This window comes from Fundulus heteroclitus, chromosome 7 (genome assembly GCF_011125445.2).
Source record: "Fundulus heteroclitus isolate FHET01 chromosome 7, MU-UCD_Fhet_4.1, whole genome shotgun sequence".
Taxonomy (NCBI): Eukaryota; Metazoa; Chordata; class Actinopteri; order Cyprinodontiformes; family Fundulidae; genus Fundulus; species Fundulus heteroclitus.
In genome coordinates, this window is record NC_046367.1 from 18,500,748 (window position 1) to 18,525,401 (window position 24,654).

The following is a 24,654-nucleotide window of genomic DNA, read 5'->3' on the forward strand; positions in this document are numbered from 1 at the left end:
TCACGAGGGGGCGGCGAAAGGCGAGCGGCTCTCTGAACCAACGAGAGGAGGGAAAGCGTGCGTGGTCTAGGCAGAAAGCGTCACACTTGGACGGAGTGCGACGCCGCGTCTGGTTTGTTTCTGTTTTTCAAGCGTCGTCGCCACCGGAGGAACTACCCTTGGCGGAGGTCCAGTTGTCTGCCTCGTCTCGGCGCGCGTCGGAGCCTCCAAGCGTGTGTTAATGGCTAGAAATGTGTGTGCGCACTGGCCCGTGGTGGTCTCCGTGTGGTTTAGCCTTAAATCCCCCCCCTTCCTCCAGCCTGCGGGCTGCACTGACAGTCTGTCATCGCTGCATCACACCACTGAGCCTGGGAAGCCCACTCACGCATTCATGCCTCAGCTGTTTGTGGGACCCGTGACTAACTCGCTCCGTGGCTCAGAGGAGGGTTGACCGTCTACAGCCGAGACCCCTGAGCAGAGAGCCCAGCTATAATTTACCCGGCTAATATCAGCTTTTTTTTTTTTTTTTAAACGTTTCCTCCATGAACAGCAGATCAAAGAAGGGGCTGACACTTAAAAACCACAGCTAAATTTAGCTAAATTAGCTAAATTAAGTTTGTGTTTCTAGATCAAATGGTTATTTTGGGAGCTGCAGGAAGGATGGTTGCATTTCAGTTTGGAAGAAAAGCGATATCTCATGTCATACATTGTCTTTGCACCCTGTGTAAATAAATGTGTGACAATTGTTCCCATCCTAACCTGTATAACTTCATTGGACTCGTGGAACAAAACCAGTGCTGGTCGCTTTCCGCTTTAAAATCGGGGGCTAAGTTGGTTTTCTTTAAGTCGCTGTCTCCGCTTGCCTCGCGTGGATTGGTCTGCATGGATTTCTCGTAGCGCTTTATGTGCAGAGCAAAGCTGTGACGGTTTGGCCTGCACCAAATAAAGGCCCCCGTGTTGCACATAAACCAGAGATCTAGACAGGGAGGCGGCTTTCACGCATCATTGATTTTAGATGATGGGACGGTCACTTCAGTAGCGTCCTCCAGGCTGCTCCTATGCACCGTATTAATAACCTTATAGGATGCAGATACTTTTATATATTTAACAGATTTGTTTATGCTTGAATCTGATGGGAGGAACGTGATATTTACGTATTTAAGTAATATTCTTTGATTAGTGTCACAATTTATTGCTTTTTTTGTATGTAAGATGAGGCAATGGCAACATAACTTCCTTTGGTGATTAAGAAGATGTATTTTAGTGGTGATTTTTAATAACAGCTGTAAACATAGTTTTTAAAGCCTTCAGGTGCCATCACCTTTTTATTTTTATTTTCCAAAGCTGAGTTTTATGTGCATGAGTTTAATAATAGCAAGACCCTGGTACTAATTAGCATCTTATTTATTTATTTTTAAACAAAAATGCAAATAATTTTATTTGAACTAAAGCAGAGCTTTTTTTTTTATTTATTTAATCTTTTTAAACGATGACGCTGCACGGATTAATTTGTTTTCAGAACCGGGCGTCGAGGGGCCGCTCAAAGATCCCGCGTGGATGGATTTCTCTCCGCTTCGGTGTTTGCTCGGTTTTTATTACCCTGAAATTTCTGCCGAGCGTCGACATGGAAACGTCCAAACAGGCTTACCTGGGAGCCGGAAAGTTGGCCGTCGGCCAGGTTAGCAGTCAGCAAACTGTCACCCGGAGCTCTCGCCAACTTTCTTTCTTGTTTTTTTTCTTTTTTTTTCTCCTTTTTTTTTTTTTTTGTTGTTTTTGCTTTGCCTCGCTGGCTGTCTGACATGCCACCAGAACAGACAGTGACTCATATTAGGCCTCTTGAATCATTCGTTTTGCATGCGGATGAGGGGAGTACGCGGCGGCGCAAATTACTGGTTGAAAAGGAGGACATTTATCATGGCAGCCAGAGGTGACTTTTCACCCCCCTCCCTCTCCCCCTCCCACACACGCCCACACTTTTCTCTCCTTTTTCTTCTCAGTTTTGTTAATATAATCTGAGTGGCTCAGTGTTAGATTAATTAACTGTGAGATCATCAGCAGCCGTGGCGGCGGCGGCGGCATCGCCTTCAGTCTCGCTTACGTTCCTCGCTCACCCACACGTTTCACTTTTCCTGAGCACGCACCAACTTTCTCTTTCGCCCCGGAAAAAAAAAAAAGCTCCGGTCTGGCAGATTCGCTCATGCATCACCTGCCGCGCGTGACGCGCATCCATCGCGGGCAGAGCGCCGGAAGGGGTTAAATGGCTGGAGTTGATGCATTGATTGCAGGGGGAGCGCAAGGGGGAAGCGTTCTAGAGAGGGGAGATTAGAGGACGGAGACGCGAGAGAGGAGAATGGAGGAAGGCGGAGGGGGCTCTCGTTTTACTGCGGAGGAGTGTGTGTGTGTGTGTGTGTGTGTGTGTGTGTGTGTGTACGCATCTGGCGGGAAGCCGGGGCTTTCGTGCTAAGCTCCTCGCTCTCTCCCAGCGATATTAAACACGGCTCCGGAGGTTTAGCGCTGCGCCTCCTCCACAGCCACACGCGTCAGCAGCACAGAAACACACACACACGCACACACACTCTGGCACGCTGCATATCAACACTCCCTAGCCGTCAGTCTCTCTAACACTTGCTCTCACACACACACACGCAGACACACGCAGACACGCAGACACAGACAGACGCGCACAGAGCGAGTGGAATCCCCCAGAGGGGAGCTTCAGCACGGCGCTCCTGAATCTCTCTCCAGCAGGCAAACAGAGTGTTGGCAGTGAGAGAAAACCAGTTGGAGCGTCTTCCCACCCTCCCCTCATCTCTCCTCGTCCTCGCTCTCGCTCTGCTCGTACTTGCTCAACTGTTTTTCTCCCCGCTCCGGATTTCCACTTCCACCTCCTCTTCAGCGGCGGCGTCCCCCCCCATCCCCCCCCCCCTCCCCGCTTTCGCACCGCCGCCCACACACCCCACCCTTTCATCTCTTGTTATTATCAGCGGTGGCCCAAAGGACGGCCCCGGCAGATTTGGTCCACGGACTCATTCATCTGTCATCTGCCCGGGTGCTGCCTCTCGTCTTTGCTGTCCCTCCGTCCTCTGCTCGTCTCCCCCCATGTCCCCACCCCCTCCCATCCGCCCGCCTGTTTTTTCGCCCTTCGAGTGCCGAAGGGGTGGGAGGGGAGCGCGATAAATACTCGGACTAGATGGCTGGCCAGAATTAGCATAGAAATGGAGGCTTGGTTTCGTTTACCCAGGTTCAGATGAGCAGCCCGGCTCCCCACGGCACAGGGACCGCTCGCAGGACGGCGTATGAATGCATCTGGATAAACGAGCTTTGCATTCACATGCATATATAAATATTTAATAACGGAGCCATTTTTATTTTTTTTTTGTGTGGGGTAGGCCACTTGGAAATGGATGACTTTTCATGTCACAGCAGCATCTTTTTTCATCGATTTCGTATAAATTAATTCGCGAGGTGAATTAAAACCGACGAGGACGTTCTCTTATTTTAGCAGCTGGAGTAAAACGGCGTAGAAAAACACGGAAAAGCAGATTTTTTTTTTTTTTTTTTTGTCATACTGGATAAAACCACAGGTCTGGATAAGCCCGGACTTTTGTTTGACTGCTTTCCAAGTCTTTGTCATGTTGTGTAACTTCTGCAGAAGATCTTATGACCTTGATCTAGTCAATCCATAGCATTTCTGCAAGGTTGTCTGGTTCCTGACGTGTTTCTTGCTTTAGTTTTTATCGTTTTTATTTAGCCTTTATCTTACCAAGTAGGTTAAATAAAGGCTAGTTCTCATTTACAAAGACGACCTGGCCAAAAGGCAAAACAACCAGTGACACAGAAGTGACAGAAAAGGGGTTTTGGCCTCTAGACCTTCTGAGATAGAAGCTGTGGTTCTAAGCATTGAGGCACATATTTCAGGTTTTTGCAAGCAATTAAGGTTTTAGGGATCACAACGTGTGCTTCAGCGAATCTATATTTACTGTTGAATGATCCAGTCCAGATTTATTACAGGTTTTGATCTAAATTGGTCCAGATGCTTGCAAATAAATCGTGGAACCCCCCCCCCCCCTCCCCCAACCTACCGGCTGAATGCATCGTGAGGATCCTGTTGTCTCGTGATGTGTGGACATTTTCTGTATGATATTTTAATCGCTGTGAATTTGTGCATGAAGCGGCTCAGCTTCGCCGTCTCCGCAGCAGCAGGAGGTGCCGCTTTCTCCACCACCAGTCTCGGCTCTACCTCTCTGCCTCGGAAAGGCGTCTTAATACATCTGTAACTACAAAGCCGAACGAGCGCATTTGCGCCCTCACGGCGCACGAAAAAAACACTCGCCTTTTAGCGCAGACAGCCGATGACGGCAGGTTTTGTGGAGAGGACACTTTGAGGGGAAATGCACGCAAGTCTGAGTTTCTTTTAGACGTGAATAAATTGTAGTGTTGATTTAGGATGCTTGAAACACGATTTAAATGGATAAATATTTGCAGGTCGCTATTCCAAAAAAAAAAAAAAAAATACAAAAAAACAGCCCTTGTGTTTGTTGAAATCACTTTAAAAACCTGCTGCTCTCTAAGCTGCGTTTTAACAGTGTAGAAATGCGCCGTCTGACCCGGGCAGACCTCGTGTCCGCACGCTGCCCGGCAGCTTCCTGTCTCTCTGTTTCCTCTCCGCCTAATGGCGGCAGACACCGCTGCGGTCCAATAAAGACCATTCTGACTACTTAGAGCTGGACGCCCAACTGTCACAGCCTTAGACCAGAGGAAAAACGCTTCCAGCTCTTAAGCGCCTCCATCAAATCTCTTTGTTCCGCTTCCATTATGCCGCGCGCAGAGCCCAGCCATTGTAGCTGGCTGCCACAGCGGCATCCGGGCCCAATCACGGCGCACGCGCTCGTACGTGCACGCACGCGCGAGCAGAAATCTGGCAGGCAGCGAGCAGTTGAGTCACTCTCGGGGCTCCTCGATGTGTTTGGCGCCAGCTCTGGTATTATGGAGCGTTTGTGCGCCGCTGCGTGTGTTTGTCCGGCGCAGCGGCACGCTCAGTTCCTCCTTTCCCCCCCCCTCCTCGTCTCTCGCCCACAAGAACCGCAAAAGGGGAAGGGCTGTGTGCGTCTGTGTCTGCCTTTTGGTCCTGATCACACGGACAGGAAACGGCCTTTCTACGCGGCATAACTCGGCTCTCCCTTTTTTGTTTCGCCGTCTTCTCCTAGGAGGTGGTGCTGTACTGCCTGGAGAACCGAGTCTGCGAGGTGAATCACAGAGACTACGCCGGCTACTGCGCTCTCCACGAGGCTTGTGCTCGGGGCTGGCTCAGCATCGTCCAACACCTGCTGGATTACGGCGCCGACATCAACTGCAGCGCACAGGACGGGACCAGGTAAATACCAACCCAACCCACCCACCCCCAACTTTGCATATGACAGACTTTATTCCACTGTCGTATATATGTAATAATGCAGGGAGAGGCATCCTTTACGTACCAGGTAGTGTGACTCGTGTCACGTTACGACCACATTTGTATTCGTTGCTCGTTAAAAACAGCTGGAAGTCAGTCCGGTCGGACAGTGAGCATCTGCGGGGAACGATTTTCGCCTCTTGCCACAGATTGCCTTGTAGATTTAGGTCTAGCCTATGATTGCATCATTTTAGTACATGCATACGCTTTGGTAAAAACCGATTGAATGTAGCTCGGGTCAACCTCCGCCTCAGTGTCAAGTCTTCTGCAAGCTCCATCAGATTGTCCTGTATTTGCCTCCATCCACCCCCCCCCCCCCCCCCCCCCCCGCCCCCATCAACTCTGACATTGTCCCTTTCAGTGCTGAAGAAAAGCAGAAAAGCATCCCCACAGCATGATGAAGCCACCACCGTGTTTTTTTTTTTATTGGGGGGGGGGGGGGGGGTTATCCAGAGGGGTGTGACGTGTGTTTTCCGCAACCAATGCTAAATTTTTTGACTAGGGGAGGCAACGAGGATCACTAGATTAAATTTCAGGGTGTCTGAGTAAAGTTCAGCCAAACGCATGAAGCTCTTTCTCGCTTTAAAACAAAACGAATAAGAAAGCAGATTTTGCGACACTTTTTGTGCGTCAAAAACCTAAAATCTAAATAAGGTGCATTTAAGTTAGCGGTTGTGACGTGACAAAATGTGTAAAAGTTCAAGGCCCATTGTGAGCGGCTGTAATTTGCAGAATATATAGAAAGTGTTCTGAAGGTTTGCGGTCTGGGGGGGGGGGGGTGGTTAAACATTGGTGGTGAGCCATGACTCAGTTTAACCATGAACCTGCCGATAACCTTTAACCTCTTGTGTAACCTCTGTGTGTGTTTAGACCCATCCACGACGCCGTGGAGAACGACCACCTGGACGTGGTGCGGGTCCTGCTGTCCTACGGGGCCGACCCCACCCTGGCCACGTATTCTGGCCGCGGCCTGCTGAAGATGACCCGCAGCGACACCATGGAGCGTTTCCTCACCGGTGAGTCCAGCCGTCCCAGTATATTTAACTTCAGGAGCAAAACTCCGGGGGGAGGGTTTTTTTTTTTTTTTTTTTTTTTTAAATGAAGATAAATGTTCCAAGGAAGGAGACCACACGCCGCGTACGAGCTGATTTTTATAAATTGGCCTGATTGTGTATAGAGCGTAAGAAAACGGCTCCCAAGCAACAGACCCACAGAGAGCTGCACATAATCAGCGTAAAAAAAAAAAATCCACTTTCATTTTAAATAGTAAAAAAACTTGCAAATCCTCTGACAAAATAAAAATGGAAAATGCTCTTTAATCTCACAATTTAAATGGAGCTGAAGCCTTTAAAGTTTCTTTGGCTGGGCTGAAAAAAAAAAAAAAAAGCGGATCAGAAGTCGAGGACATTTAAATAATAATATAATTTCAATGTTAAAAGCCAAAGCGGAGTGGCGATGCGGGTCAGGGCGGGGGTAAATAGTTGAAAAGAGTGGTCACCAACCCTGTTCCCAGACCACCCCCCCCCCCCCCATCTCTACTCTCTCTGTTTGCTGTTCTTTCACTGCTCTGACCTCCGCTCAACCTCCTGGCAGGACTCCCTCTCTGTAAATCCTCATCTTCCACTCCGGAGCGCCGGCTCCACACGTCCATCTCTGTCATCCCGTCTCCCCTCCGGCGCCCTCCTCCTCCTCCTCCTCCTCCTCCTGCGCTCCTCTCCCTCCCTCGGCCACCTGTTAGACGGGGATTCTCGGCTCGCCGGGGTGCGTGCTGCTGCTGCTGCCGCCTCTCGGCTCCTCTATCCGGTTACCTAGCAACGGCGACTGTGTTTGCTCGGCGTACGTGCGGAGGAAGGGGGGTTGGGGGGGGGGGGGGGGGTAGGGCTTCGCTCTAGCTGGAGAGCGCCTGTCGTTTTCGCACGGCAGCCTTGCCTCGGAGTGTGACGCGCTCCGTGTTCGGAGCGTGTGTGCGTGTGTGTGTTTGTGTGTGTGTGTGCGCCGGAGGGCTCGTCTGGATGTTTATAGCTAAGTTGAGTCAACACGGGTCCGTGTGCGGGAGGAGAGGGAAATGAAATCATGCTCAGCTGCCTCTGCCTGCCGGAGCGCCGAGCCAGTTAAGACCCGTTGCGTGACGGAGCGAGGGAGAAGGCGGACAGGTGGCAGCGGGGATGGTGTTGAATTTTCAGCCGACGGGACGGATCGATGTCGGGAGAGCTGCAGCAGAGCGAGCCGGGCGAGCGCTCCTCGCCGCCCTCCCTCCACCTGGTCCCGCTCATCTGGAGGCCGTTAATCCCTCCAAACACACGCCAGACGCCCCACGCCTCGGCGCTGGCACAAAGCCCGGCTCTCGCTCTGCAAATGTGTGTGCGCGCGCGTGCTGAATACACACCGCGTTGCTTATCCAGCTCCCTCCGCTTGTTTGTTTCCAGCTCTCTCTCTCTCTCTCTCGCTCTCTCTCGTTCCGCGTAGGTCTGTGTGTGCGCTCGCTCTGGGCAACTGTGTGTGGTTCTTGTTTGATTCCTGGCAGCCGTCTGTGGCCTCGCTCTGAACTGAGCCGGCTTTAACCCGGCAGAGACGGTCGCTCTCCTCCCCCGCGGTACAGCCCCTGGCCTCTGACCATCACCACCTCAAAACATTTCTCTCTCTCGCTCTCTGTCTCGCTCGCTCTGTCTCTCTCTCTCTCTCTCTCGCTCGCTCTGTGTGCTCTTTATCCATTTTTCTGCTGTAGTCTCCAAGGGCAATCGTATTTGCCTCGTTGCCTGTCCCCAGGCGCCCGGCTCTTGAATAACAGCCTTCTCCTCTCTCCACAGATTATTTTGCTGACCTTCAGGGCCGCTCAGATGACGACCCAGGGCTTTATTGGGAGTTCTATGGCAGCGCTGTGTGTGGTGAGTACTGAGCAGCACTCTGTACGTCTTTTAATGCTTACAAAAGGTAACCGTTTGGCTAAAAGGAACCTTTTCATCTCACCCCGGCCCGTCGGTCAAGTGCGTTTCCACTGTGGGGTCCAAAACCGGGGCGTTTGTTTGAGCAGGGTTCCTCCCACTGTCGCTGCTCCCAGTTTCAATCAAAATCTGCTAAATTAGACCAGCTGTATAGTAGTTATGGTTTAAAAGCTAAGTAAAGTCACTTGAAGCTTTGTCAGGATGTGTAAAAGATGGTTAGAGAAAACCGCCTATGCCGACACCCGGGTCTGGGTGGGGGACAGAGGATAACGGCATACAACTTATGTGGAGTGATTTCAAACTTAATTGGAGCAGAGCAGTGGCGACTTTTCGGTTTGTGATTGCATCGCGGCGATTGCACTGTGAAACTGAATTAAAATCCCGTTCAAAGCTTCAGATGTGTCCACAAAGGAGAGATTAACCACAAACACATCCAACCTCACAAAGGTTGTGATTAGAGATCACACCGATCCGATACCCGTGTAGCTGTAGCAGTTTTAGTATTAATTGCAAACAAAACAAATTTACTTTAAATGATGCAACAACTCCAGCTGCGTCATTTAAAGTTAACAGAATAAATGTCAAAGAAGTTCAGCTGGGACATAATGGGAACAAAATGCAGGGAGCAATCAACCAGTAAGACGTGTTTATAGTTAGGTAGCAGTGGAAACGCACCTAAAAGGCTTTAGTTTTTAGTTTAGTCAGCACCCCCCACTTTTAATCGGTGCAGCTCTATGATGACGGTGATGACGCTTACCCCCTGCTGTTGCTGTTTGTGTCAGAATACGGCGAGGAAGGCGGCGTTTACAACATCCTCGCTGACCCGCCGGGCCCAGACGACGAGGAAGAGGACGAGAAGAGGGAGGTGTTTGAGTTCGAGTTCTCCGATCGACCTTTGCTGCCGTGCTACAACATCCAGGTGTCCCTCTCCCAGGGGTGAGCTTTGATCTCCAAAGCAGACGTTGCTACTTATTCCTACAGCCTCCGCCCCCCCCCTCCCTCCGTTCCTCAACCTCTCGCCCCTCCTTTCAGACCCAGAAACTGGCTGCTGCTGTCCGACGTGCTCCGGCGGCTGCGCATGTCCGCCCGCGCCTTCCGGCAGGCCTTCCCCCACATGGAGGTGGTGACGGTGGCCGAGGCCGAGTTCTACCGGCAGGCGTCCCTGTCGCAGCTCTTCTCCTGCCCCGAGGAGCTGGAGGGCTTCCAGCCCGACAGCAAAGACCTGCTGGACTTGGTGGAGGACAGCGCGGAGCTGGCCGCTCTGCTGGGCTCAACACTGGAGTGTCTGGACGACCGTTGGGAGCACCCGGCGGGCAAGCTCAAGGACAAAATCAAGGCGGCGGGGGGCAAGCTGGGCTCGTCCTGACCTCGTTCCTCGCCCCCCCCCCCCCGGTGGAGTTTGCTTTAGAACCAATCAGAGGTGACAGATATGCCTTAGCGTGACCCTTAGTTCTCTCGGCTCCGGCCCGGTCCTGGACCAGCACTGGTGCACTGTACAGACGGACTGGCCGACTGGGCTGCAGACGTTTCCCCTCCATTGACTAAGGATCAACACATTTCTGACTCAAGAGACTTAATAATGGTCTTATTTTTATAAATTAATATATGTATAAATAAATATATACAGTATATATATGATTATGGAGAGTTTTTTTTTTCTTTCAGACATTGCTCATTGCTCCAAAAATCTTTTTTTTTTGTTGTTTCATATATAGATGAGTCGTGCTCTCAGCGGCTGAGCGTACAGCACACTGTGCATGTGTTTAGTTGTACAGAATAGTTCTGAGGATGTGCTGTTCGGTCTGATATTCGTGTTTATAGGAAGCACATGATGTCCATTTTTTTTTTTTTTTTTCCTCCCCTACTTCTCCTCAAACTGTTAGTGCTCGCTTGAGCCTCAGGGGCTACTTTGTTGTATTTTTTTTTCCTTCCCTTTAACGATGTTGCTTTCTGTTCAGGCTGTAATTTAAACTGTTCAAAACTGCAAAACTGTTTGTATGATAAAGTTTTAAGACAATGTTGATATCCCCCCCCCCCCCCCCCCCCTTTGGCACAGAGCTTGTATATAATGGGGAGGCTACTGCAGTAGAGTCCTTTTTTTTTTTTTTTTGTTTCTGGTGTGTTCATTTTTCTTTGTTTTGTTTTAACTTTGTAATTAAAATATCCCATAATTTGTATTTATATTTTACAAAAGAAGTTGCTTTAAAATAAATATACAAACTGCAAGTTGAACCGAGCTCCCCAGTTTTTGTGTCGTTCATTAATCTGAGATGTCAGCTCCTGATGCGTGTCAAAACCGCTTTTCATGGCTAATTACCCAGCATGTGACCGAGGTGTGAACACAGTGCTGTATTGCCCCCTCTTGGAAAATGGATGCTTGGCAAGTCGTTGCTGCGGCCTGGAGAAAACGCTCTGCTACCTCCCTTTGGATGAGAAGCTGAATCTGTGGGCTTGAAGCGCCCCCTAGTGGGGGTGACTGGAAACAAATTAGAAATGGGACTGGTGGGGAAATTCTAGCTCCAAAATTCAAGTTAATAATAATGGCCTTTGGTTTGGACTCAACCATAGCATCTTAGAGAGATGGTTGAAGAAATGTTTGTAGAACAATATGGTCTACAACTATATTATAAAAAGGCAAAGCTAAGGTTAAGTCTCTTGCTTCCTGTGCTTTATAGACATTAAAGACAGCTGCTCCTAAATATGTCATGTTTTGGTCTTAAATAGATTTGTAGCCTTCTTCCGAATCAAAATGACAAATTCAACAAAATTTGGGTTCCTTTCCAGATAAACCTTTTTAAATGTTTAATTTAATGACGTGCCCTGATGAGCTATCATTTTATCCATAACCTGGGCCATAAATGTTTGGCTCTGGGACTGATGCGTACAGCAGAGAAAGGTTTTTCTTTTCTGGACTATATTTAGAACTTGACATTAGCACAGGATGAACAAACTAAAACATTTAACTTTTTTTTTTTTTTTTAAAAACGGAACATATCGTGCTGTTTGATTATTCCTTTTCATATTGAAATCATTCAGTTGTGGTCTATATGAAGAAGAACTGCAGGCTCTGGTCTGAATTTCTCACTGATTTACCCCCACAGTCCCCCTTTTTACACTGAGGCCATTTTTGTAGGATGCTGGGGGACGGTGTATTGAACGACTAAAGCATTGACTTCATCCGAATACCCTTGAGCAAGGACTCTTTAGCCAAAGCGGAAGTGCGTCAGCGGTCATCATGATAAGTGCTGTCTGAATAATGCAGTCAGTAAGGAAAATTAGCCTGCATGCTTCCCCTCTCGGTTAGTTTTGGCTAGGAACATTATGACACCCCTTACCGGAGCTAAGAAGCCTTAAGGTATCCCACAATCCTTTGCATGACGACGTATAAGCACAGCCCCCCTCACATAAATCGACAAAAACATCTGGAGAGAAGAGAACGCGCACTTTGTAGTTCATTTTCAGATGACTGAAGGTCTGGATTTTACTCACATCGTCCATGTGCGTTTCCGTCACATAATGACGTCGGAGTTAAAGGCTGTCCGAATTCGGCACAGCAGTCCAAAGCTCCTTTCCTCCCCATGATGGAGTTTTTACTGTTGGCCCCATGAAAGTTCAAGGAACAGAAGCACTGAGCTATTATTAAGGGTATTTGGAAGTCAATGACTCTGTGTAACAACTCTGCAGTGAATACTGGAACGTACTTCTTCAAAAAACGGAACATAGAGCGGAGCAAACTGAATGGCTTGAAGAATGTAACCCAACAGGAATATAATTAATTTTGCACATCTGGCTAAAATGTGGATTTTTTTTAGCATTGTGTCACTTTCAACGTTCATGCCAGTAAATTAAATTATACGGCTTATTACGTTTACCTTGTCACTCCAATTCCTTATTGTGTGATAGGTTTGTAAATTTATAAATCACTCAAATATATCCCCCTTATTTCTGAGATTATGGTTACGTCCTTGCTACACAGCACCTGGACAGACTACATTCACACTTCCCTGACCTCCTGAAGACTCCAACTACACAACAGAATGTAGTTAAAAGTGGATTTTTCATGATATGTCCCCTTTAGTGTGTACATTTGCGTCCTTTGACATTTTTAAAATCGAATTAATTACTTGTTAGGACAAATAGCAAACCAGCCAACCATGTGCTGCTGCTGTGACTCTACTTTAAACTGTTTGCATCGTTATAAAAAGAAAAGCAAAGAAATGTTTCTTACAGGGAATCACGTGACTTCCTGAGAAGCGCTGCTTTTTGAGTGTGAGCTGTGTGAACTACTCATGAACTACTCCCAAAGATAACTGGGTGCAGGACACCAGCTTGGACGGGGTTCATTGGACTTCCTTCAGTAATCCACTCTGGATTTATCTTACACTGATTGGCTGCACATCTTGAGTAATCGGCCTTCCTCTGTCATGAGCTTGGGTCAAAGGCTGCAGCCCTGAAAAGGCTTTGAGTAGTGGGCTGTCACTCAAATTAAACCCTTTTTAAACTACTCTTGATTTAAATAGATGTTAAAACAAAAAAGAAATGTAGAGATATATAATCTAACACCACATTATTTGACTATACCCATGATGAATGCCAAACAAATTCTATAAATTGATCATCATTGTGTCTAACCAAGTATCTGCTGTGTTTTAACCGCTAACAACCAGTTAGGTTGTGTTGGTATTAACACCGTCTTGTTTTATGTGTCAAAAATTATAGAATCCGCTTATAAAACAGTTTCCCTTTCATGTACTTTCAGCTTTGCGTACAGTTGCTAATTGAAACTTAACATTCAACCAGGACAACTCATTTTCAAAATTCCTTTAAGATTTACTTGCGTAAATTCGAAGCAAAAACTAGAGTATAATTACTTATCAATTGATGGAGTTTATTTCATTGTGAGTAAAACTTAAGTCAGTAAAGTAATACGTACCGAAAAGCTCCCTTCACGACCCTAAAGGGTTATATTTTTATCAAAGTTGATGGGTTTGTAATAAAGTTGGAGGAATTGAGCTTAAGTATTGGGCTGAAATTCCATGGAGAATATTTGCCTGGAAAACAGGGGATCAGGATTTACTGTGAGAACAAAGTCTGAAGGTCCACCAAAATAGCATTGCTGAGTTGAAAAGTTTAGTCTGAACAAACTGCTGGGTAATGGCATGTTGTTGCCAAGGACTGTTTCCTCTAGTATTGGTATCAAAAACCAAACCGAGCAGTGCATCTCAAAATTGAACTTGGATCCTTTCAAGGCATCCCCTTTAAAATGAGTTTTTCCCTCCTAAATCTACAGCAACACTTCCTCAGCAAATGCAATCTAATCAAGTGGTTTTAAATCCTGGTCCTTAGGAGCCAGTGTGTTTCAGCCGTTTTCCTGCATCCACACACCAGACTTAAACGGATGGGCGATTAAACCAGGCTTCTGCGGCACTTTAATGGCATGCTGAGGTCGTAGCACAAGAATTTCAACAAGGTGTGCCTCGTCTAAAACATGAAGGACGGTGGGCCGTGAGGACAAGGACTGAGGACTGAGGTCATCTCCCATTTGAACTGGTCAGGGCAGCAGCTTCCTCCCCGAGAGGAAGCAGTCACAGCACTGTGAGCACTGCAAAAAGGGAACTAAAAGTAAGTGAAATTTTCTTGAAATCAGTGTATTTGTCCTTGATATGAGCAGGTAAATAAGACTATTTGCCAATGGAATAAGATTTTTGCACTAAAAATTGGAACAATATATCTCCACTGTCTTATTTCAAGTACAGGATATCTAATTACCTTTTTTTAAAAGATGAATTGTTCCCATTTTAAGTTCAAAAATCCTATTCCATTGGCAAATAGTCTTATTTAGCTCCTCAAATCATAGAAAAATATACTAATTTCAAGAATTTACTTACTTTTAGTTCCCTTTTTGCAGTGAGGTAACGCTCTTCAGAGGAATGTCATCTGTGATTAGGACTGTCAGGCATAAAGACACTACATTAGCACTAAAAATAAGCTTCAGAGGTCACATGTAAGTGGTTTTATTTTATTCACCCTCGTCTTGTGAGCGTTTGGCCGGTCATGGTCAGCTGCCACGTTTATCTCCACAATTGGAAAACACGACCCTCCGGGGAGAAAACTGCATTCGGGACTTTGTCTCTCGTGCGTCAATATAGTTTTGCAATTCAGTAATACACCGAAAACAGATTTGATTTCAGGAGTTCTCCGCAGATAGATAGCAGCACATTCGCCATTGTTATCCAGCCAAAAGGGATAGAGGAAGAAAAGTAAAGCCCTTTGTTTAGCAGAAGCGCCAATCAAACCAATAAGCGCAACCAAAGCCCCTCCCATGGTGCCCGCAGCCACAACCAGATTCTGAGGTTAATGCGATTCAGCCTGCAGGTGGGACGACTGCAGCTCATAGACTCTAATTGTCTCTCCTCAGAAAGCCCCTTAGTGCTCAGTTGGTCCGATGCCTTACTGAATAAATGTAATGAAACAAAACATTGATTTTTTTCCCCTTCTTTTTTTCTTTTCACTATGGCACTGCAGAAATCTATTAACATGCTTTCTATAAGTCTTTACCAAGAAGCCAATAATTGGGATACTTGTGATTCTGTGAAAACTCCTTTTTTGTTTCTTAATGAGGGGATTTTCTTCAACGCTGAATAAAAGTGCTTAGCTCAAAGATAAATGCATTAAAACATGAAGTATAAATCACATAAATGGAAAAAAAAATTATATTAAAAAGCTAAAATCCAAGCAAAGATGGAAATGATGAGACATCCTTGGGCCTTCGTGGGTAAATTGCGGTAAACAGCAAGGTTTGTTTACTACAGTGACTTAAAGGAGCAATTTGTGCTCATCTCAGACTTTTCAGGCCGGCCGTTCCAGAGTGGAGGAACGTAGAAACTAAATGCTGCCTCCCCCTTGTTGAGTTCTGGTTCTGGGTCTACCTGGTTCATGCATGACCAGCAAGTCTGAAATGTATTTATGATCGAGGCCATTTATTATTCTTTAAAAACAGGGAGCTGAACCTTCTGAGGCCTACTGGAGACACTGGAACATAAAGCTGTACGACACCAGTATAGAAGTTGTAGAAAGCAAAGCAATCTGAGCCAAAAATCAGATTTTAATCAGATTCTGTAGATGTTAATTAAACATGGTGCAAGACTGAAGCCCTGAAATACCCCACATGTTATCTTTGTTTGCTTTCATTTAAGTCAAGTCAAGTTTCTTTGCAACTATATATATATATATATATATATATATATATATAGCACATTTAGGGAACGAAGGAGTTCAAAGTGCTTTACATCATGAAAATACAAAAATATCAAACACATTGAAACGGTCACTGGTGGTGAGACCAGTAACAAACACTACATTTTATCAGGTGAAAAACATCAATACACAATAAATATGTTTGTCAAGGTTCCTGTTATTATGTTATTACAGAACAGAAGGAACCAAATTTTTCAGCTGATTTGCAGTTTTCTGGAAGTTTGTTCCAGATTTGTGGAGCATAGGAACCTAATGCTGCTTCTCCATGTCTGGTTCTGGTTCTGGGTTTGCAGAGTAGACCAGAACCGGATGATCTGAGTGTTTCGGAGGGCTGATACAGCAGCAACAGGTCTTTCATGCATTTTGGTGTTTTGACAGACTAGAAGTATTTTAAATTGTATTCTCTGAGCTACAGGGAGCCAGTGTAAGGACTTTAGATCAGGGGTGATGTGCTCTATCTTCCTGGTTTTAGTGAAAACACGAGCAGCAGGACTGGTGACAGCATTTAGAATTACCCAGAGACACAAATAACTTTAGCTCCGTGAAATAAGAGTCAAGCCCTGACGTCTATTAGAACCAAGACAGAAGTTCTCGATGAATCACTATTGAGTCAAAAACTTTCCAGGATTTCTTGTTTTTGTTTTTATTTAAAAGGAGTACATTTGTTGATAGTCTGATCTCATAAATTATCTTTGCTGACAAAGTTAGGTTAGATGTGGAGCTTAAATTCCCAGCAGGTAAGGTGCGACACAATTACGTTGTGGGAACCAGCATCACCTCCAAGTTGACCATCATACCTAAACTGACTGGCTCTGACATTTTCAGCATCTGGATGAGCCAGACTGTTCTTATTTGCTTCAAGACTCCTGCAATCATGTCGTAAAAAAAAAAAAAAAAAAGCCCCGCTGTCACTTGCCTCAGTGATTACAGACTGTGGCATTCACCCCAATCATAAAGTTGTTCTGAGAAACTGGTGACAATCCCCATTGAAGCCAAAACCCCCTGTCATGTGTTGACAGGGGGTTTGCAGAGTATAACACTTCCTGTAGTCTCCATCTTAGGCTCAAGCACCTCTAGGAGAGAAGCCCACAATTGCAGCAGCTGGTTGTGGTTTCCAGAACAGGCCTTTAATAAATCATCATCTTTCATCTGGTCCCCTCTGGGCCGCAGTCTCCTGTGTTAAACTGCTTTCTTCACTCCCTCACAGACAGTGGCAGCTATTGATGTGGGAAACATTTCTCACTTTACACGGCGGCCCAGCCTGTTGGGTGGCATGGCAAGTACCCATTGGGTTGGGTGATGTTTGGTCACTTGGGCCCAGAAGTACGATTTTATTGCTATTTCTATGCCCACTAAGTGGGGAGATGCTGCAACACTAAGTTGTGCACAGTGTGAGAACTAAAAAAAAAATTTAACCTGGTATCTGATCAAATTTGCTGTGTTTATGTCATCAGGTACAATCAAAAATGTAAAATACTAGTAAATAGCTGGACTGGGTTATTCTACCAACAACAGACATGGCAGATGTTCTTAAAAGCCCTATGCTCTATTTGGAACACGTAAAAAAAGAAACCCCCCCCCCCCCCCATTTGGACTACCTTAATGGCGCATAGTACAAGTTTTGAAGTTAAATATTATTTATTTTCTTTCCTATACATGTCCTTACAAATGCCCAACCTGTAAAATGAGTTTTCCTTCATTTACTGCTGTTGTCTCTGTGCACTCTCGTTCACTAGGCTACTCTGTTGAGTCTCCGCCGTAATCGACCCACGAGCGAGAGAACATGGGATAACTTCAATATTTCTAACTTTCTTAGCTCAGAAGAAATTACGCCTCTAAGCAAAAGACATGTGCAGTCGCAGGGGCAGATGCTTTTCCTGGTGTCATTTCAACTTGTCGCCAGAGGGGGCAGACTTTTGCAAGCATTTTGAAACGTACTCTTTGCTCCTTTAAAGGCATACTACGCAACATTTTTCAGTTAATTAATATGTTCCATACCGTTTTGGATGATTAAATGAGTCATTTCAGGTCAAACAAAGGTTTTCTCGCCCGCCCTGGTGGTCTGTGGGGGAAATACCGCACTTGCAATTGCAAGAGCCCTCGGCCCGCACCCACAGGTTCAGAAGTCTCGTGCAAGACCGCGAGAGTCGGTCTTGCTTAACGGCGAGAACTCCATGTATTTTTGCCCTGCCATTCACTGTATGCACGCGCGAAAGCAACAACAAAGAACCGCGTGTTAACGTCAAATAAACATGCAAGCATATCGAGTTTTTTTATTATTATTATTATTTTTTTATTTTTTTTATTTTTTTTGAATGTTGGCGAGGCGGTAGCGTGAGTTTAGCGAGGCGGCCGCCTCGCCAAGATAGCGCTGCGGGAAGCTTGATGTTCATACCTTCACTGTGTTAGTCATTGTTTGTACTGCCGTTTTTTCCACTTTTCGTTGCGTTCGCCTGTCTGCTAAGCTCAAAACAACCGCGCCTGGGTTGACGGAGAAACCAGAACAGCTGAGCATCTTTATAACAGTGCACTTTTACTTTCGCCCTCTGGGGGGAGCCTCGCTGGAAAATCAACCCCAGTTGCATAGTATACCTTTAAGTAAAGGGTGAAAACTGCAACAGAGTGATTGATCCAGGAGTAAATAATTATATATTGATTATTCTGATTATTTAAAACACTGTGTGAAGTTTTAACTCTATTTTATTCTTTTTTCTTTTTTAACCCAAAAAATTAAATGTACCATTTAAAGGGTCCATTAAGATGTATAATGAATAGCTGCTATATTGTTACTAAGGGTTGTGGTGTGTGTCTTTTTGTGTGCGGGGGCAAAATGTTGTCTGGGGTGGGGGTGCAGAACGAGGGGGCCACCAAGGACGCCATCTGAACTAGGACCACTACTGCAAACAGATTTCAGTTTTACAACAAATATGAAAAGAAGAAAGTGCTGCATGACAAGTGCTCATAATATTACCAAATACCCTGATCACCTTCATCATGACCTATCTGCATGACGAGGTTCTGAAGCAGAATAAGATGCTACAGCTTCTCCCCTCCCAGGAAACAGGCCCCTGAATTTAACAATTTCTTCAGCAACGTGCACATTGTTAAATTGCACAGTGTAGAACTATCTCACACACAAACGTTCAAATACATCCACAGTGCAATATTGATTCTGGTCATGCTTAATACAGAGGATTTGTTGCATCCCTTGGTTATTATTTTTGGGTGCATTTTCCTTCCTGTAGTGAGAGTTGGTGGTCGTTGTACGTGTAGCATCTGCAGTGAGTGACTCTGGATACCTGCTGGTAATGTGGAAATGAGCCACTTGGTGGTGCTGTTATCTAATCAAGTACAAAAGCAATAAAAACACCGGGCTGACGAATTAATGCGCTTTGATATTTGAACACATCGTCCCGTTTTTTTTTATAGCGAAGGCTGAATTTAACAACAGTCTTCAAAGGCTCAAACTGTTGGATGTTGGAGCTCAAATATTTGAATCTGTCTCATAAGAGTGGTGCTGAAATTTTGACACCTATAGGTCTGAAACTTTCCTTTTTGATAAAGCTTGCAGGTTCAGGTTATGCCAAGCTCTCTCAATAGTTATGCTCCTATAGGGCTGCTGGATGACAGTATCCTCTTTTCCTCCCTCTGCTGCCAGCAGTGTTGTTCTGAGACAATATCAAGGAGCCTGTTTGCTCTCACGATCAAAGATTTCATTTTTCACTATTGCATTAAAACAAGGTTTGCACAGTTTACAGAAGACAAAACAGAATCAGACAGAATCAATCAGGTCAGACCTCAAAGAAAACGAAGAATCCCTTCTTTTCAGCGTACCTCTGTCTTGCACACCTTAGATTTTGTATTGATGTTAGTTGATGTTGATAAAACTCTGCTGTGGATTGAACGACACATCCAGATATTATGGTTCTTGAATAGAAATAATCATAGTGACAAAGATGGATCAACAGTCTACTTTCACTGATGTTGTCATGATTTAGGTTTTTGTTTGTTTTGCTGTGGACTTTTCTGGACTTTTCCTATAAGCCCGTCACCTCTGAGCCACTATCCAATCAGCTCAACCACCAGTCAATTAGCCCACATCAACTCCATGTGCTGCCAGTAATTACTGTCGACTCTGGTCATCTGTTCACCTGCTTGTATATACCTGCTTCAGTCAACCCATCGCCACCAAGAGTTGGTTTGATCTCTTATCAAGGGCTCATATGTGGTGGTGTCACTCAATATTGTGAAAATCAGGTCTATAAAGCTTGGAGCTCCACACTACTCCAGACGTTTTGAATTAGGAAACCTTCCTGGATGGGAAGTGAAACGTACGGCGGAGTATTAGGGCCACACATGAAGGGATTTTTTTTTTTTGCCATGACGAGATTAAACTCGACATTTCGAGAATCTCAAATTCAGAACTGCGAACCCGGGTAAGCATCACTAGGGAAGGACGTTACGTTATTGGTAGGCCACCGCTTCCAGTGATGATTGTACAGTTGCAGCACGGCAAAGACTACCTTCACACTTAATTAAAACGCAGAGACTGCAGCTGTGGAGCGCGGTTGCTCTTTTCTCCAAACTTTGCAATGTCGAGATTAAAGTCGCCACGATATATCAACTTTATTCTCGAAATGGCGAGTTTAATGTCGACAGGGCGACTTTAAAGTCGACACGTCGAGATTAAAGTCGACATGACATTTCAACTTTTCTCGAAATGTTGAGTTTAATGTCGTCATGGCGACTTTAAAGTCGACATGTCGAGTTTAATCTCGTCATGGCAAAAATATATTTTTTCTCTTCATGTGTGGCCCTAATACTCCGTCGTAGAAACGGCTTCAGTTTCAGAATAGGAGTCCAGTTTTATTTGCTAAACCTTTTTTTATTTTTATTTTTGGATTGGTCATGACCTGGATGACTGACGAGTCTTCACCAACATACTGACCAACATGAACCAAGAAGTGAACATTACCGTCTATGGCTGCAAGAGGGCTTTCTATGCTTGTGAAAACTATATGCTGCTCCTGTAAAAAGCTATTGAAACATTAATGACTTAGTGAGTGTTTAGGACAATATTGATGACTGAACACGTGTTTGGATGTTGTTTCGTTGTTTTAAGTATCGTTCACAATGTGGAGCGTCGCGTGGTGCAGCTCGAAGTGGGAGCCCAGACCACGACAGAACCCGATCACTGGGCTGTCTGTGACACTAATAGCAGCTAGCGTTAGCGTAGGTTTTCCAGGCGGTTTATAACTTCACCGATGCACGTTCAAAAGCTTTACTGACCTCTCTTAAACATCCGCGCTGTACTGTTAGCTTAGCACGTAGCACTGCTGCGCTCACGACGCTGGCGAGAACATTGCTGGCTTGTTATGCTAATGTCTATTGATATTTTCACCTGATACAATTTAATGTTTGTTACTGGTCTCACAACCTGTGACTGTTTCAATGTGTTTATGATGTTTTTATGTTTTCATAATGTAAAGCACTTTAAACCACCTTGCTGCTGAAATGTGCTTTACAAATAAACTTGACTTAATTTGCCCCACTCAACCTCCCAGGTATGTGCCATGCTATTCAGCCTGTTGTAGATGCAGTTTTCAGTCTTGGATTTTGTAAAATGTATTTCTAAATAAATGGGACTTATAGTGCTGGGCGAGTTATATATGTTTTTTCCACACTATGACGCATTTTTTTTCACTGATGCGACCAATATTCCGGATTTCTAGTCCGAATAATACGGTATTTGCCCGGCGTCCCTCGTCATTGAAACACTAAAATTAGGCCGACACAAAAGCATCCAAAAAAAAACAAAAAAAAAAAAAAACATATTTGGAATGCTGAAAAATCAAAAATTAGGCACATTTTATGAAAAAAAAAATGTGAACGTTCTTTTTCCTGCATTTTTATCGGAGGCAGCGCCTGAGCGCACACTATTTACAAGCCACCGCAATGAGGTAGTATGAAGTTTATTTTGTTCCAGAAGTATAAACTTCATAGGTAGTGACACGACTTCGATCACAGAGAGAGCAAAAATAATCCATAGGAAGGGAAGACAGACTTGAAAACGCAGCTTTGATCTGAGAAGAGAAGGAGGCGAACGGTAAAATGTGCAAGAAGCATTATAGAAGTGCAGAACCAAAAAATTTGCAGGAGAACAGAATATATTTAAAAGAAAGCTGAAGTTTTGAGTCCAAGCTTTACAGTTTTGAGGGCAATTATATGAAATTTTGCTCTTACAATGAAAATATGAGCTCTTCATTTTTGGCTTTAAAATTCTCCCATAGGCCTCCCACATGTCATAATCGTCAGGCTGCATTGTTGGAAATACATAAATCTTTAAAAGAAGGCTTTAAAACGAGCGTGTATACACAAATGTAATCTGTCCACTTTGGATTTTAGAAATGGTTCTTTGCTTTCTACCTTTGGGTTGCTTAATGCAACATAACTGCACCTATGCTACAAGTTTTCCCCCACCATTCCATTAAGATAAAATTAAACTTTAAGCTACAGTAACGTCATGCCGGTACTCAGATTTTTATATTTATGCTCGCCAGGGGCGAAGGTCTAGAGTTTGGATTTCATCCAATACGTTTCCTCATGGAATTTCCATAGTCTCGCTTTGCATTGTGTGTGCATACATAGCTTCCTCTCACAGTCTGGAAATATACTCTATGTTGGTCGCATCCTCTTTGCTATTCACTGCTGGATGCAGGCACCATCGACCAAGCAGGTATATAAAGTATATATAACTGAAGACTTTCATTTTACAATCTTCTTACAGTTATCCCTGTGATTTTTCTTGTTCTTCCAACCCTTATGATCTTTCCCTTCAACCCGAATAAATTCATTTGACTTTTGAAGATAACCATGGACAGGCTTTTAAAAAGGATTATTGAAACCGGGGCTGGTTTAGTTCCCGTTTCTCCGCCTAACTTGAAATCCTTAAAACCAATAAAGACAGGATGATCTGAAATTAATTTTGTAATCCTGGAAGACTGAAATGTGCTCTTACGAAACAACTCCCTTAATCAGGACTCACTTTTAGCTATTTAGAAATCTGTATAACTTTTAGACATTTCTTTTTTTTCACCACAGTTTTTATGGAGTCACACGGTGCATGGTGTCATATTTTACATAAATTGGAATCATTTTAACTTGCCCGATGATCTCCTACCCCTTGGATAAAAGCTATGCTCTGCTAAATCTTTCATTTAGCAGAGTGATGTGGTCCACATCAACTTTTAATCAATATTGAATCATCACAATACACAAAACAAAATTATATCATCTTGCATATCCTGTACAGTATAAAGTATGTGAAACAAACATAATTGCAAAAGTGCATAAGGATATTGATGTAATATCCACATATCCATACCAAACCGCACTTCCACTTGAATATCTTGATATTTTGATTTTAATTGAATTTTATGCGGGTAGGGTTGTATGCGCTAGAGATCTGAATATTAAAGTGTACATTGCCCCCTTGTGGCCATTTTGTGAAAATGCAGCCCTAAATCGACGTGCAATTTTGAAGTTTCTTTTGTCAATGTTCGCTGATAAAAACCAAAAGGATCAGAGTGCCGAATGACACAAATATCCTGACGTGTCTACTGAGTTTAGTAGTACCTTATTTAGGCTGAACTAGACTGTATTTAAATTGAAATGAATTTGCTCAAGTGATATAGCTTGTGTACATTTTCAAAAACAATCTGACATAACTGGTTTTCTTCATATGGGTGTTTCTTCTTTCTGCAGACATGTTTTTCTTAACATCTTTTTAGACCTGCTCCACTTCTGCACTGAATGTGAATGACCTGCAAGCCCAGACCTTTAACTGTGAAACCTAGTCAGGCATTAGGAGATACAGTTCATCAACTCACCTAAATATATACCGTTAGATTTTCTTTTATTTCTCTTCTACCTTTCATGCACTGATCAAAAATCTCAGATTACTTTTAACCTTTTAGGTTGCCTAGAAAAAACAGAATTACTGTGAATTACAGTTTTATTTTAGATTTCTGCCTCACAGAGATATGTCTTCAACTTAAGGCTTGTGCTGTTTACAGAAAGTCAGAAATCCTCAGTTTTGCTTCAGATCTGGGAGTATTGGAGTTCTAAGATTTTCAGGGTTGCAACAGCTTGTTTAAAAGCCATTCCCCAGACGTATGAGAGAGATCAGACTTTATAGATCAGTCATCTGGACCCGAGATGAACCTTCTTCAGTTGTAGATGCCTGACTGGACAGGATTTCTTTTTCAGGCTGTGTGGACATTTTCCTTGTCCAGGAGCTGTGTGTTTTCCTTTCATTTCCTCCATGTAAAAACTATTGGACAACAGTGCTTGTTATTCTAACGTCGAGTAAAAGGTTGTATCTCAAGCAACCCACCCAGATGTGAGCGATTGTCGGGCGAAATCATGTCCCTTTTTGTAAATGATTCTGCAAGAATGGGCGACAGGAACAGGAACAGGTACAAGCATCCCCTTTTACTTGAGAGAAGCTGAAGGCCGGGCTTTATTTAAACTCAAGGCTAACACTGGTGCTCTGGTGATTGCTGCAAAATCATGCAGAGATTTCACTGTAGTTGCATGTTCCTTACCAGTATTTGCACTGTAAGATCCCCTTTTTTTGTAACATCCAAACGTCAGATTTAGTTTGCCAGCAGAATTTGTGCCATCTATCAGGTGATCCAGGAACAATGTGGAAAAAGCTGCAAATATTTAGAGAACTCTAGAACTAGTTTTCAGTTATAGTTTCATCCAGAAAATCACAGAAATTTGTGTTTGGATTTTTTAAAAACGGAGCTGCATGGTGTTTCAATTAACATCGTTGCCTTGCTGCAAGAAGGTCCACTGTTTGTACGCGGGCCTGGGGTGGATTGTTAGTACTGTGTATGCAACATGTTGCCCATTGACTTGTGGAGAAAGACACAAGCTCCCGTGCAACATTGCAGGGATTATGTCATAGGGGTTGGATGGATGGATGAGGGGCTGAAGTGTGATCAAAAGCAGAGACGG

The 24,654-nt window shown here is 44.5% G+C and overlaps 1 protein-coding gene across 6 annotated transcripts in view; it reads left to right on the forward strand.

Annotated features, from left to right (window-relative positions):
- The window catches only part of bcor (BCL6 corepressor), a 48,268-nt gene extending 38,046 nt beyond the window's left edge, over positions 1-10,222 (forward strand). For all 6 annotated transcript variants that reach the window (XM_036139095.1, XM_036139098.1, XM_021317379.2 and 3 more), the window contains 5 exons: positions 5,187-5,353; positions 6,302-6,447; positions 8,239-8,316; positions 9,156-9,309; positions 9,406-10,222. In XM_036139095.1, coding sequence (XP_035994988.1) covers positions 5,187-5,353; positions 6,302-6,447; positions 8,239-8,316; positions 9,156-9,309; positions 9,406-9,739 — 879 coding nt within the window. In that variant the 3' untranslated portion in view covers positions 9,740-10,222. The remainder of the gene's footprint in view (positions 1-5,186; positions 5,354-6,301; positions 6,448-8,238; positions 8,317-9,155; positions 9,310-9,405) is intronic.
- Positions 10,223-24,654: the final 14,432 nt, after the last annotated feature.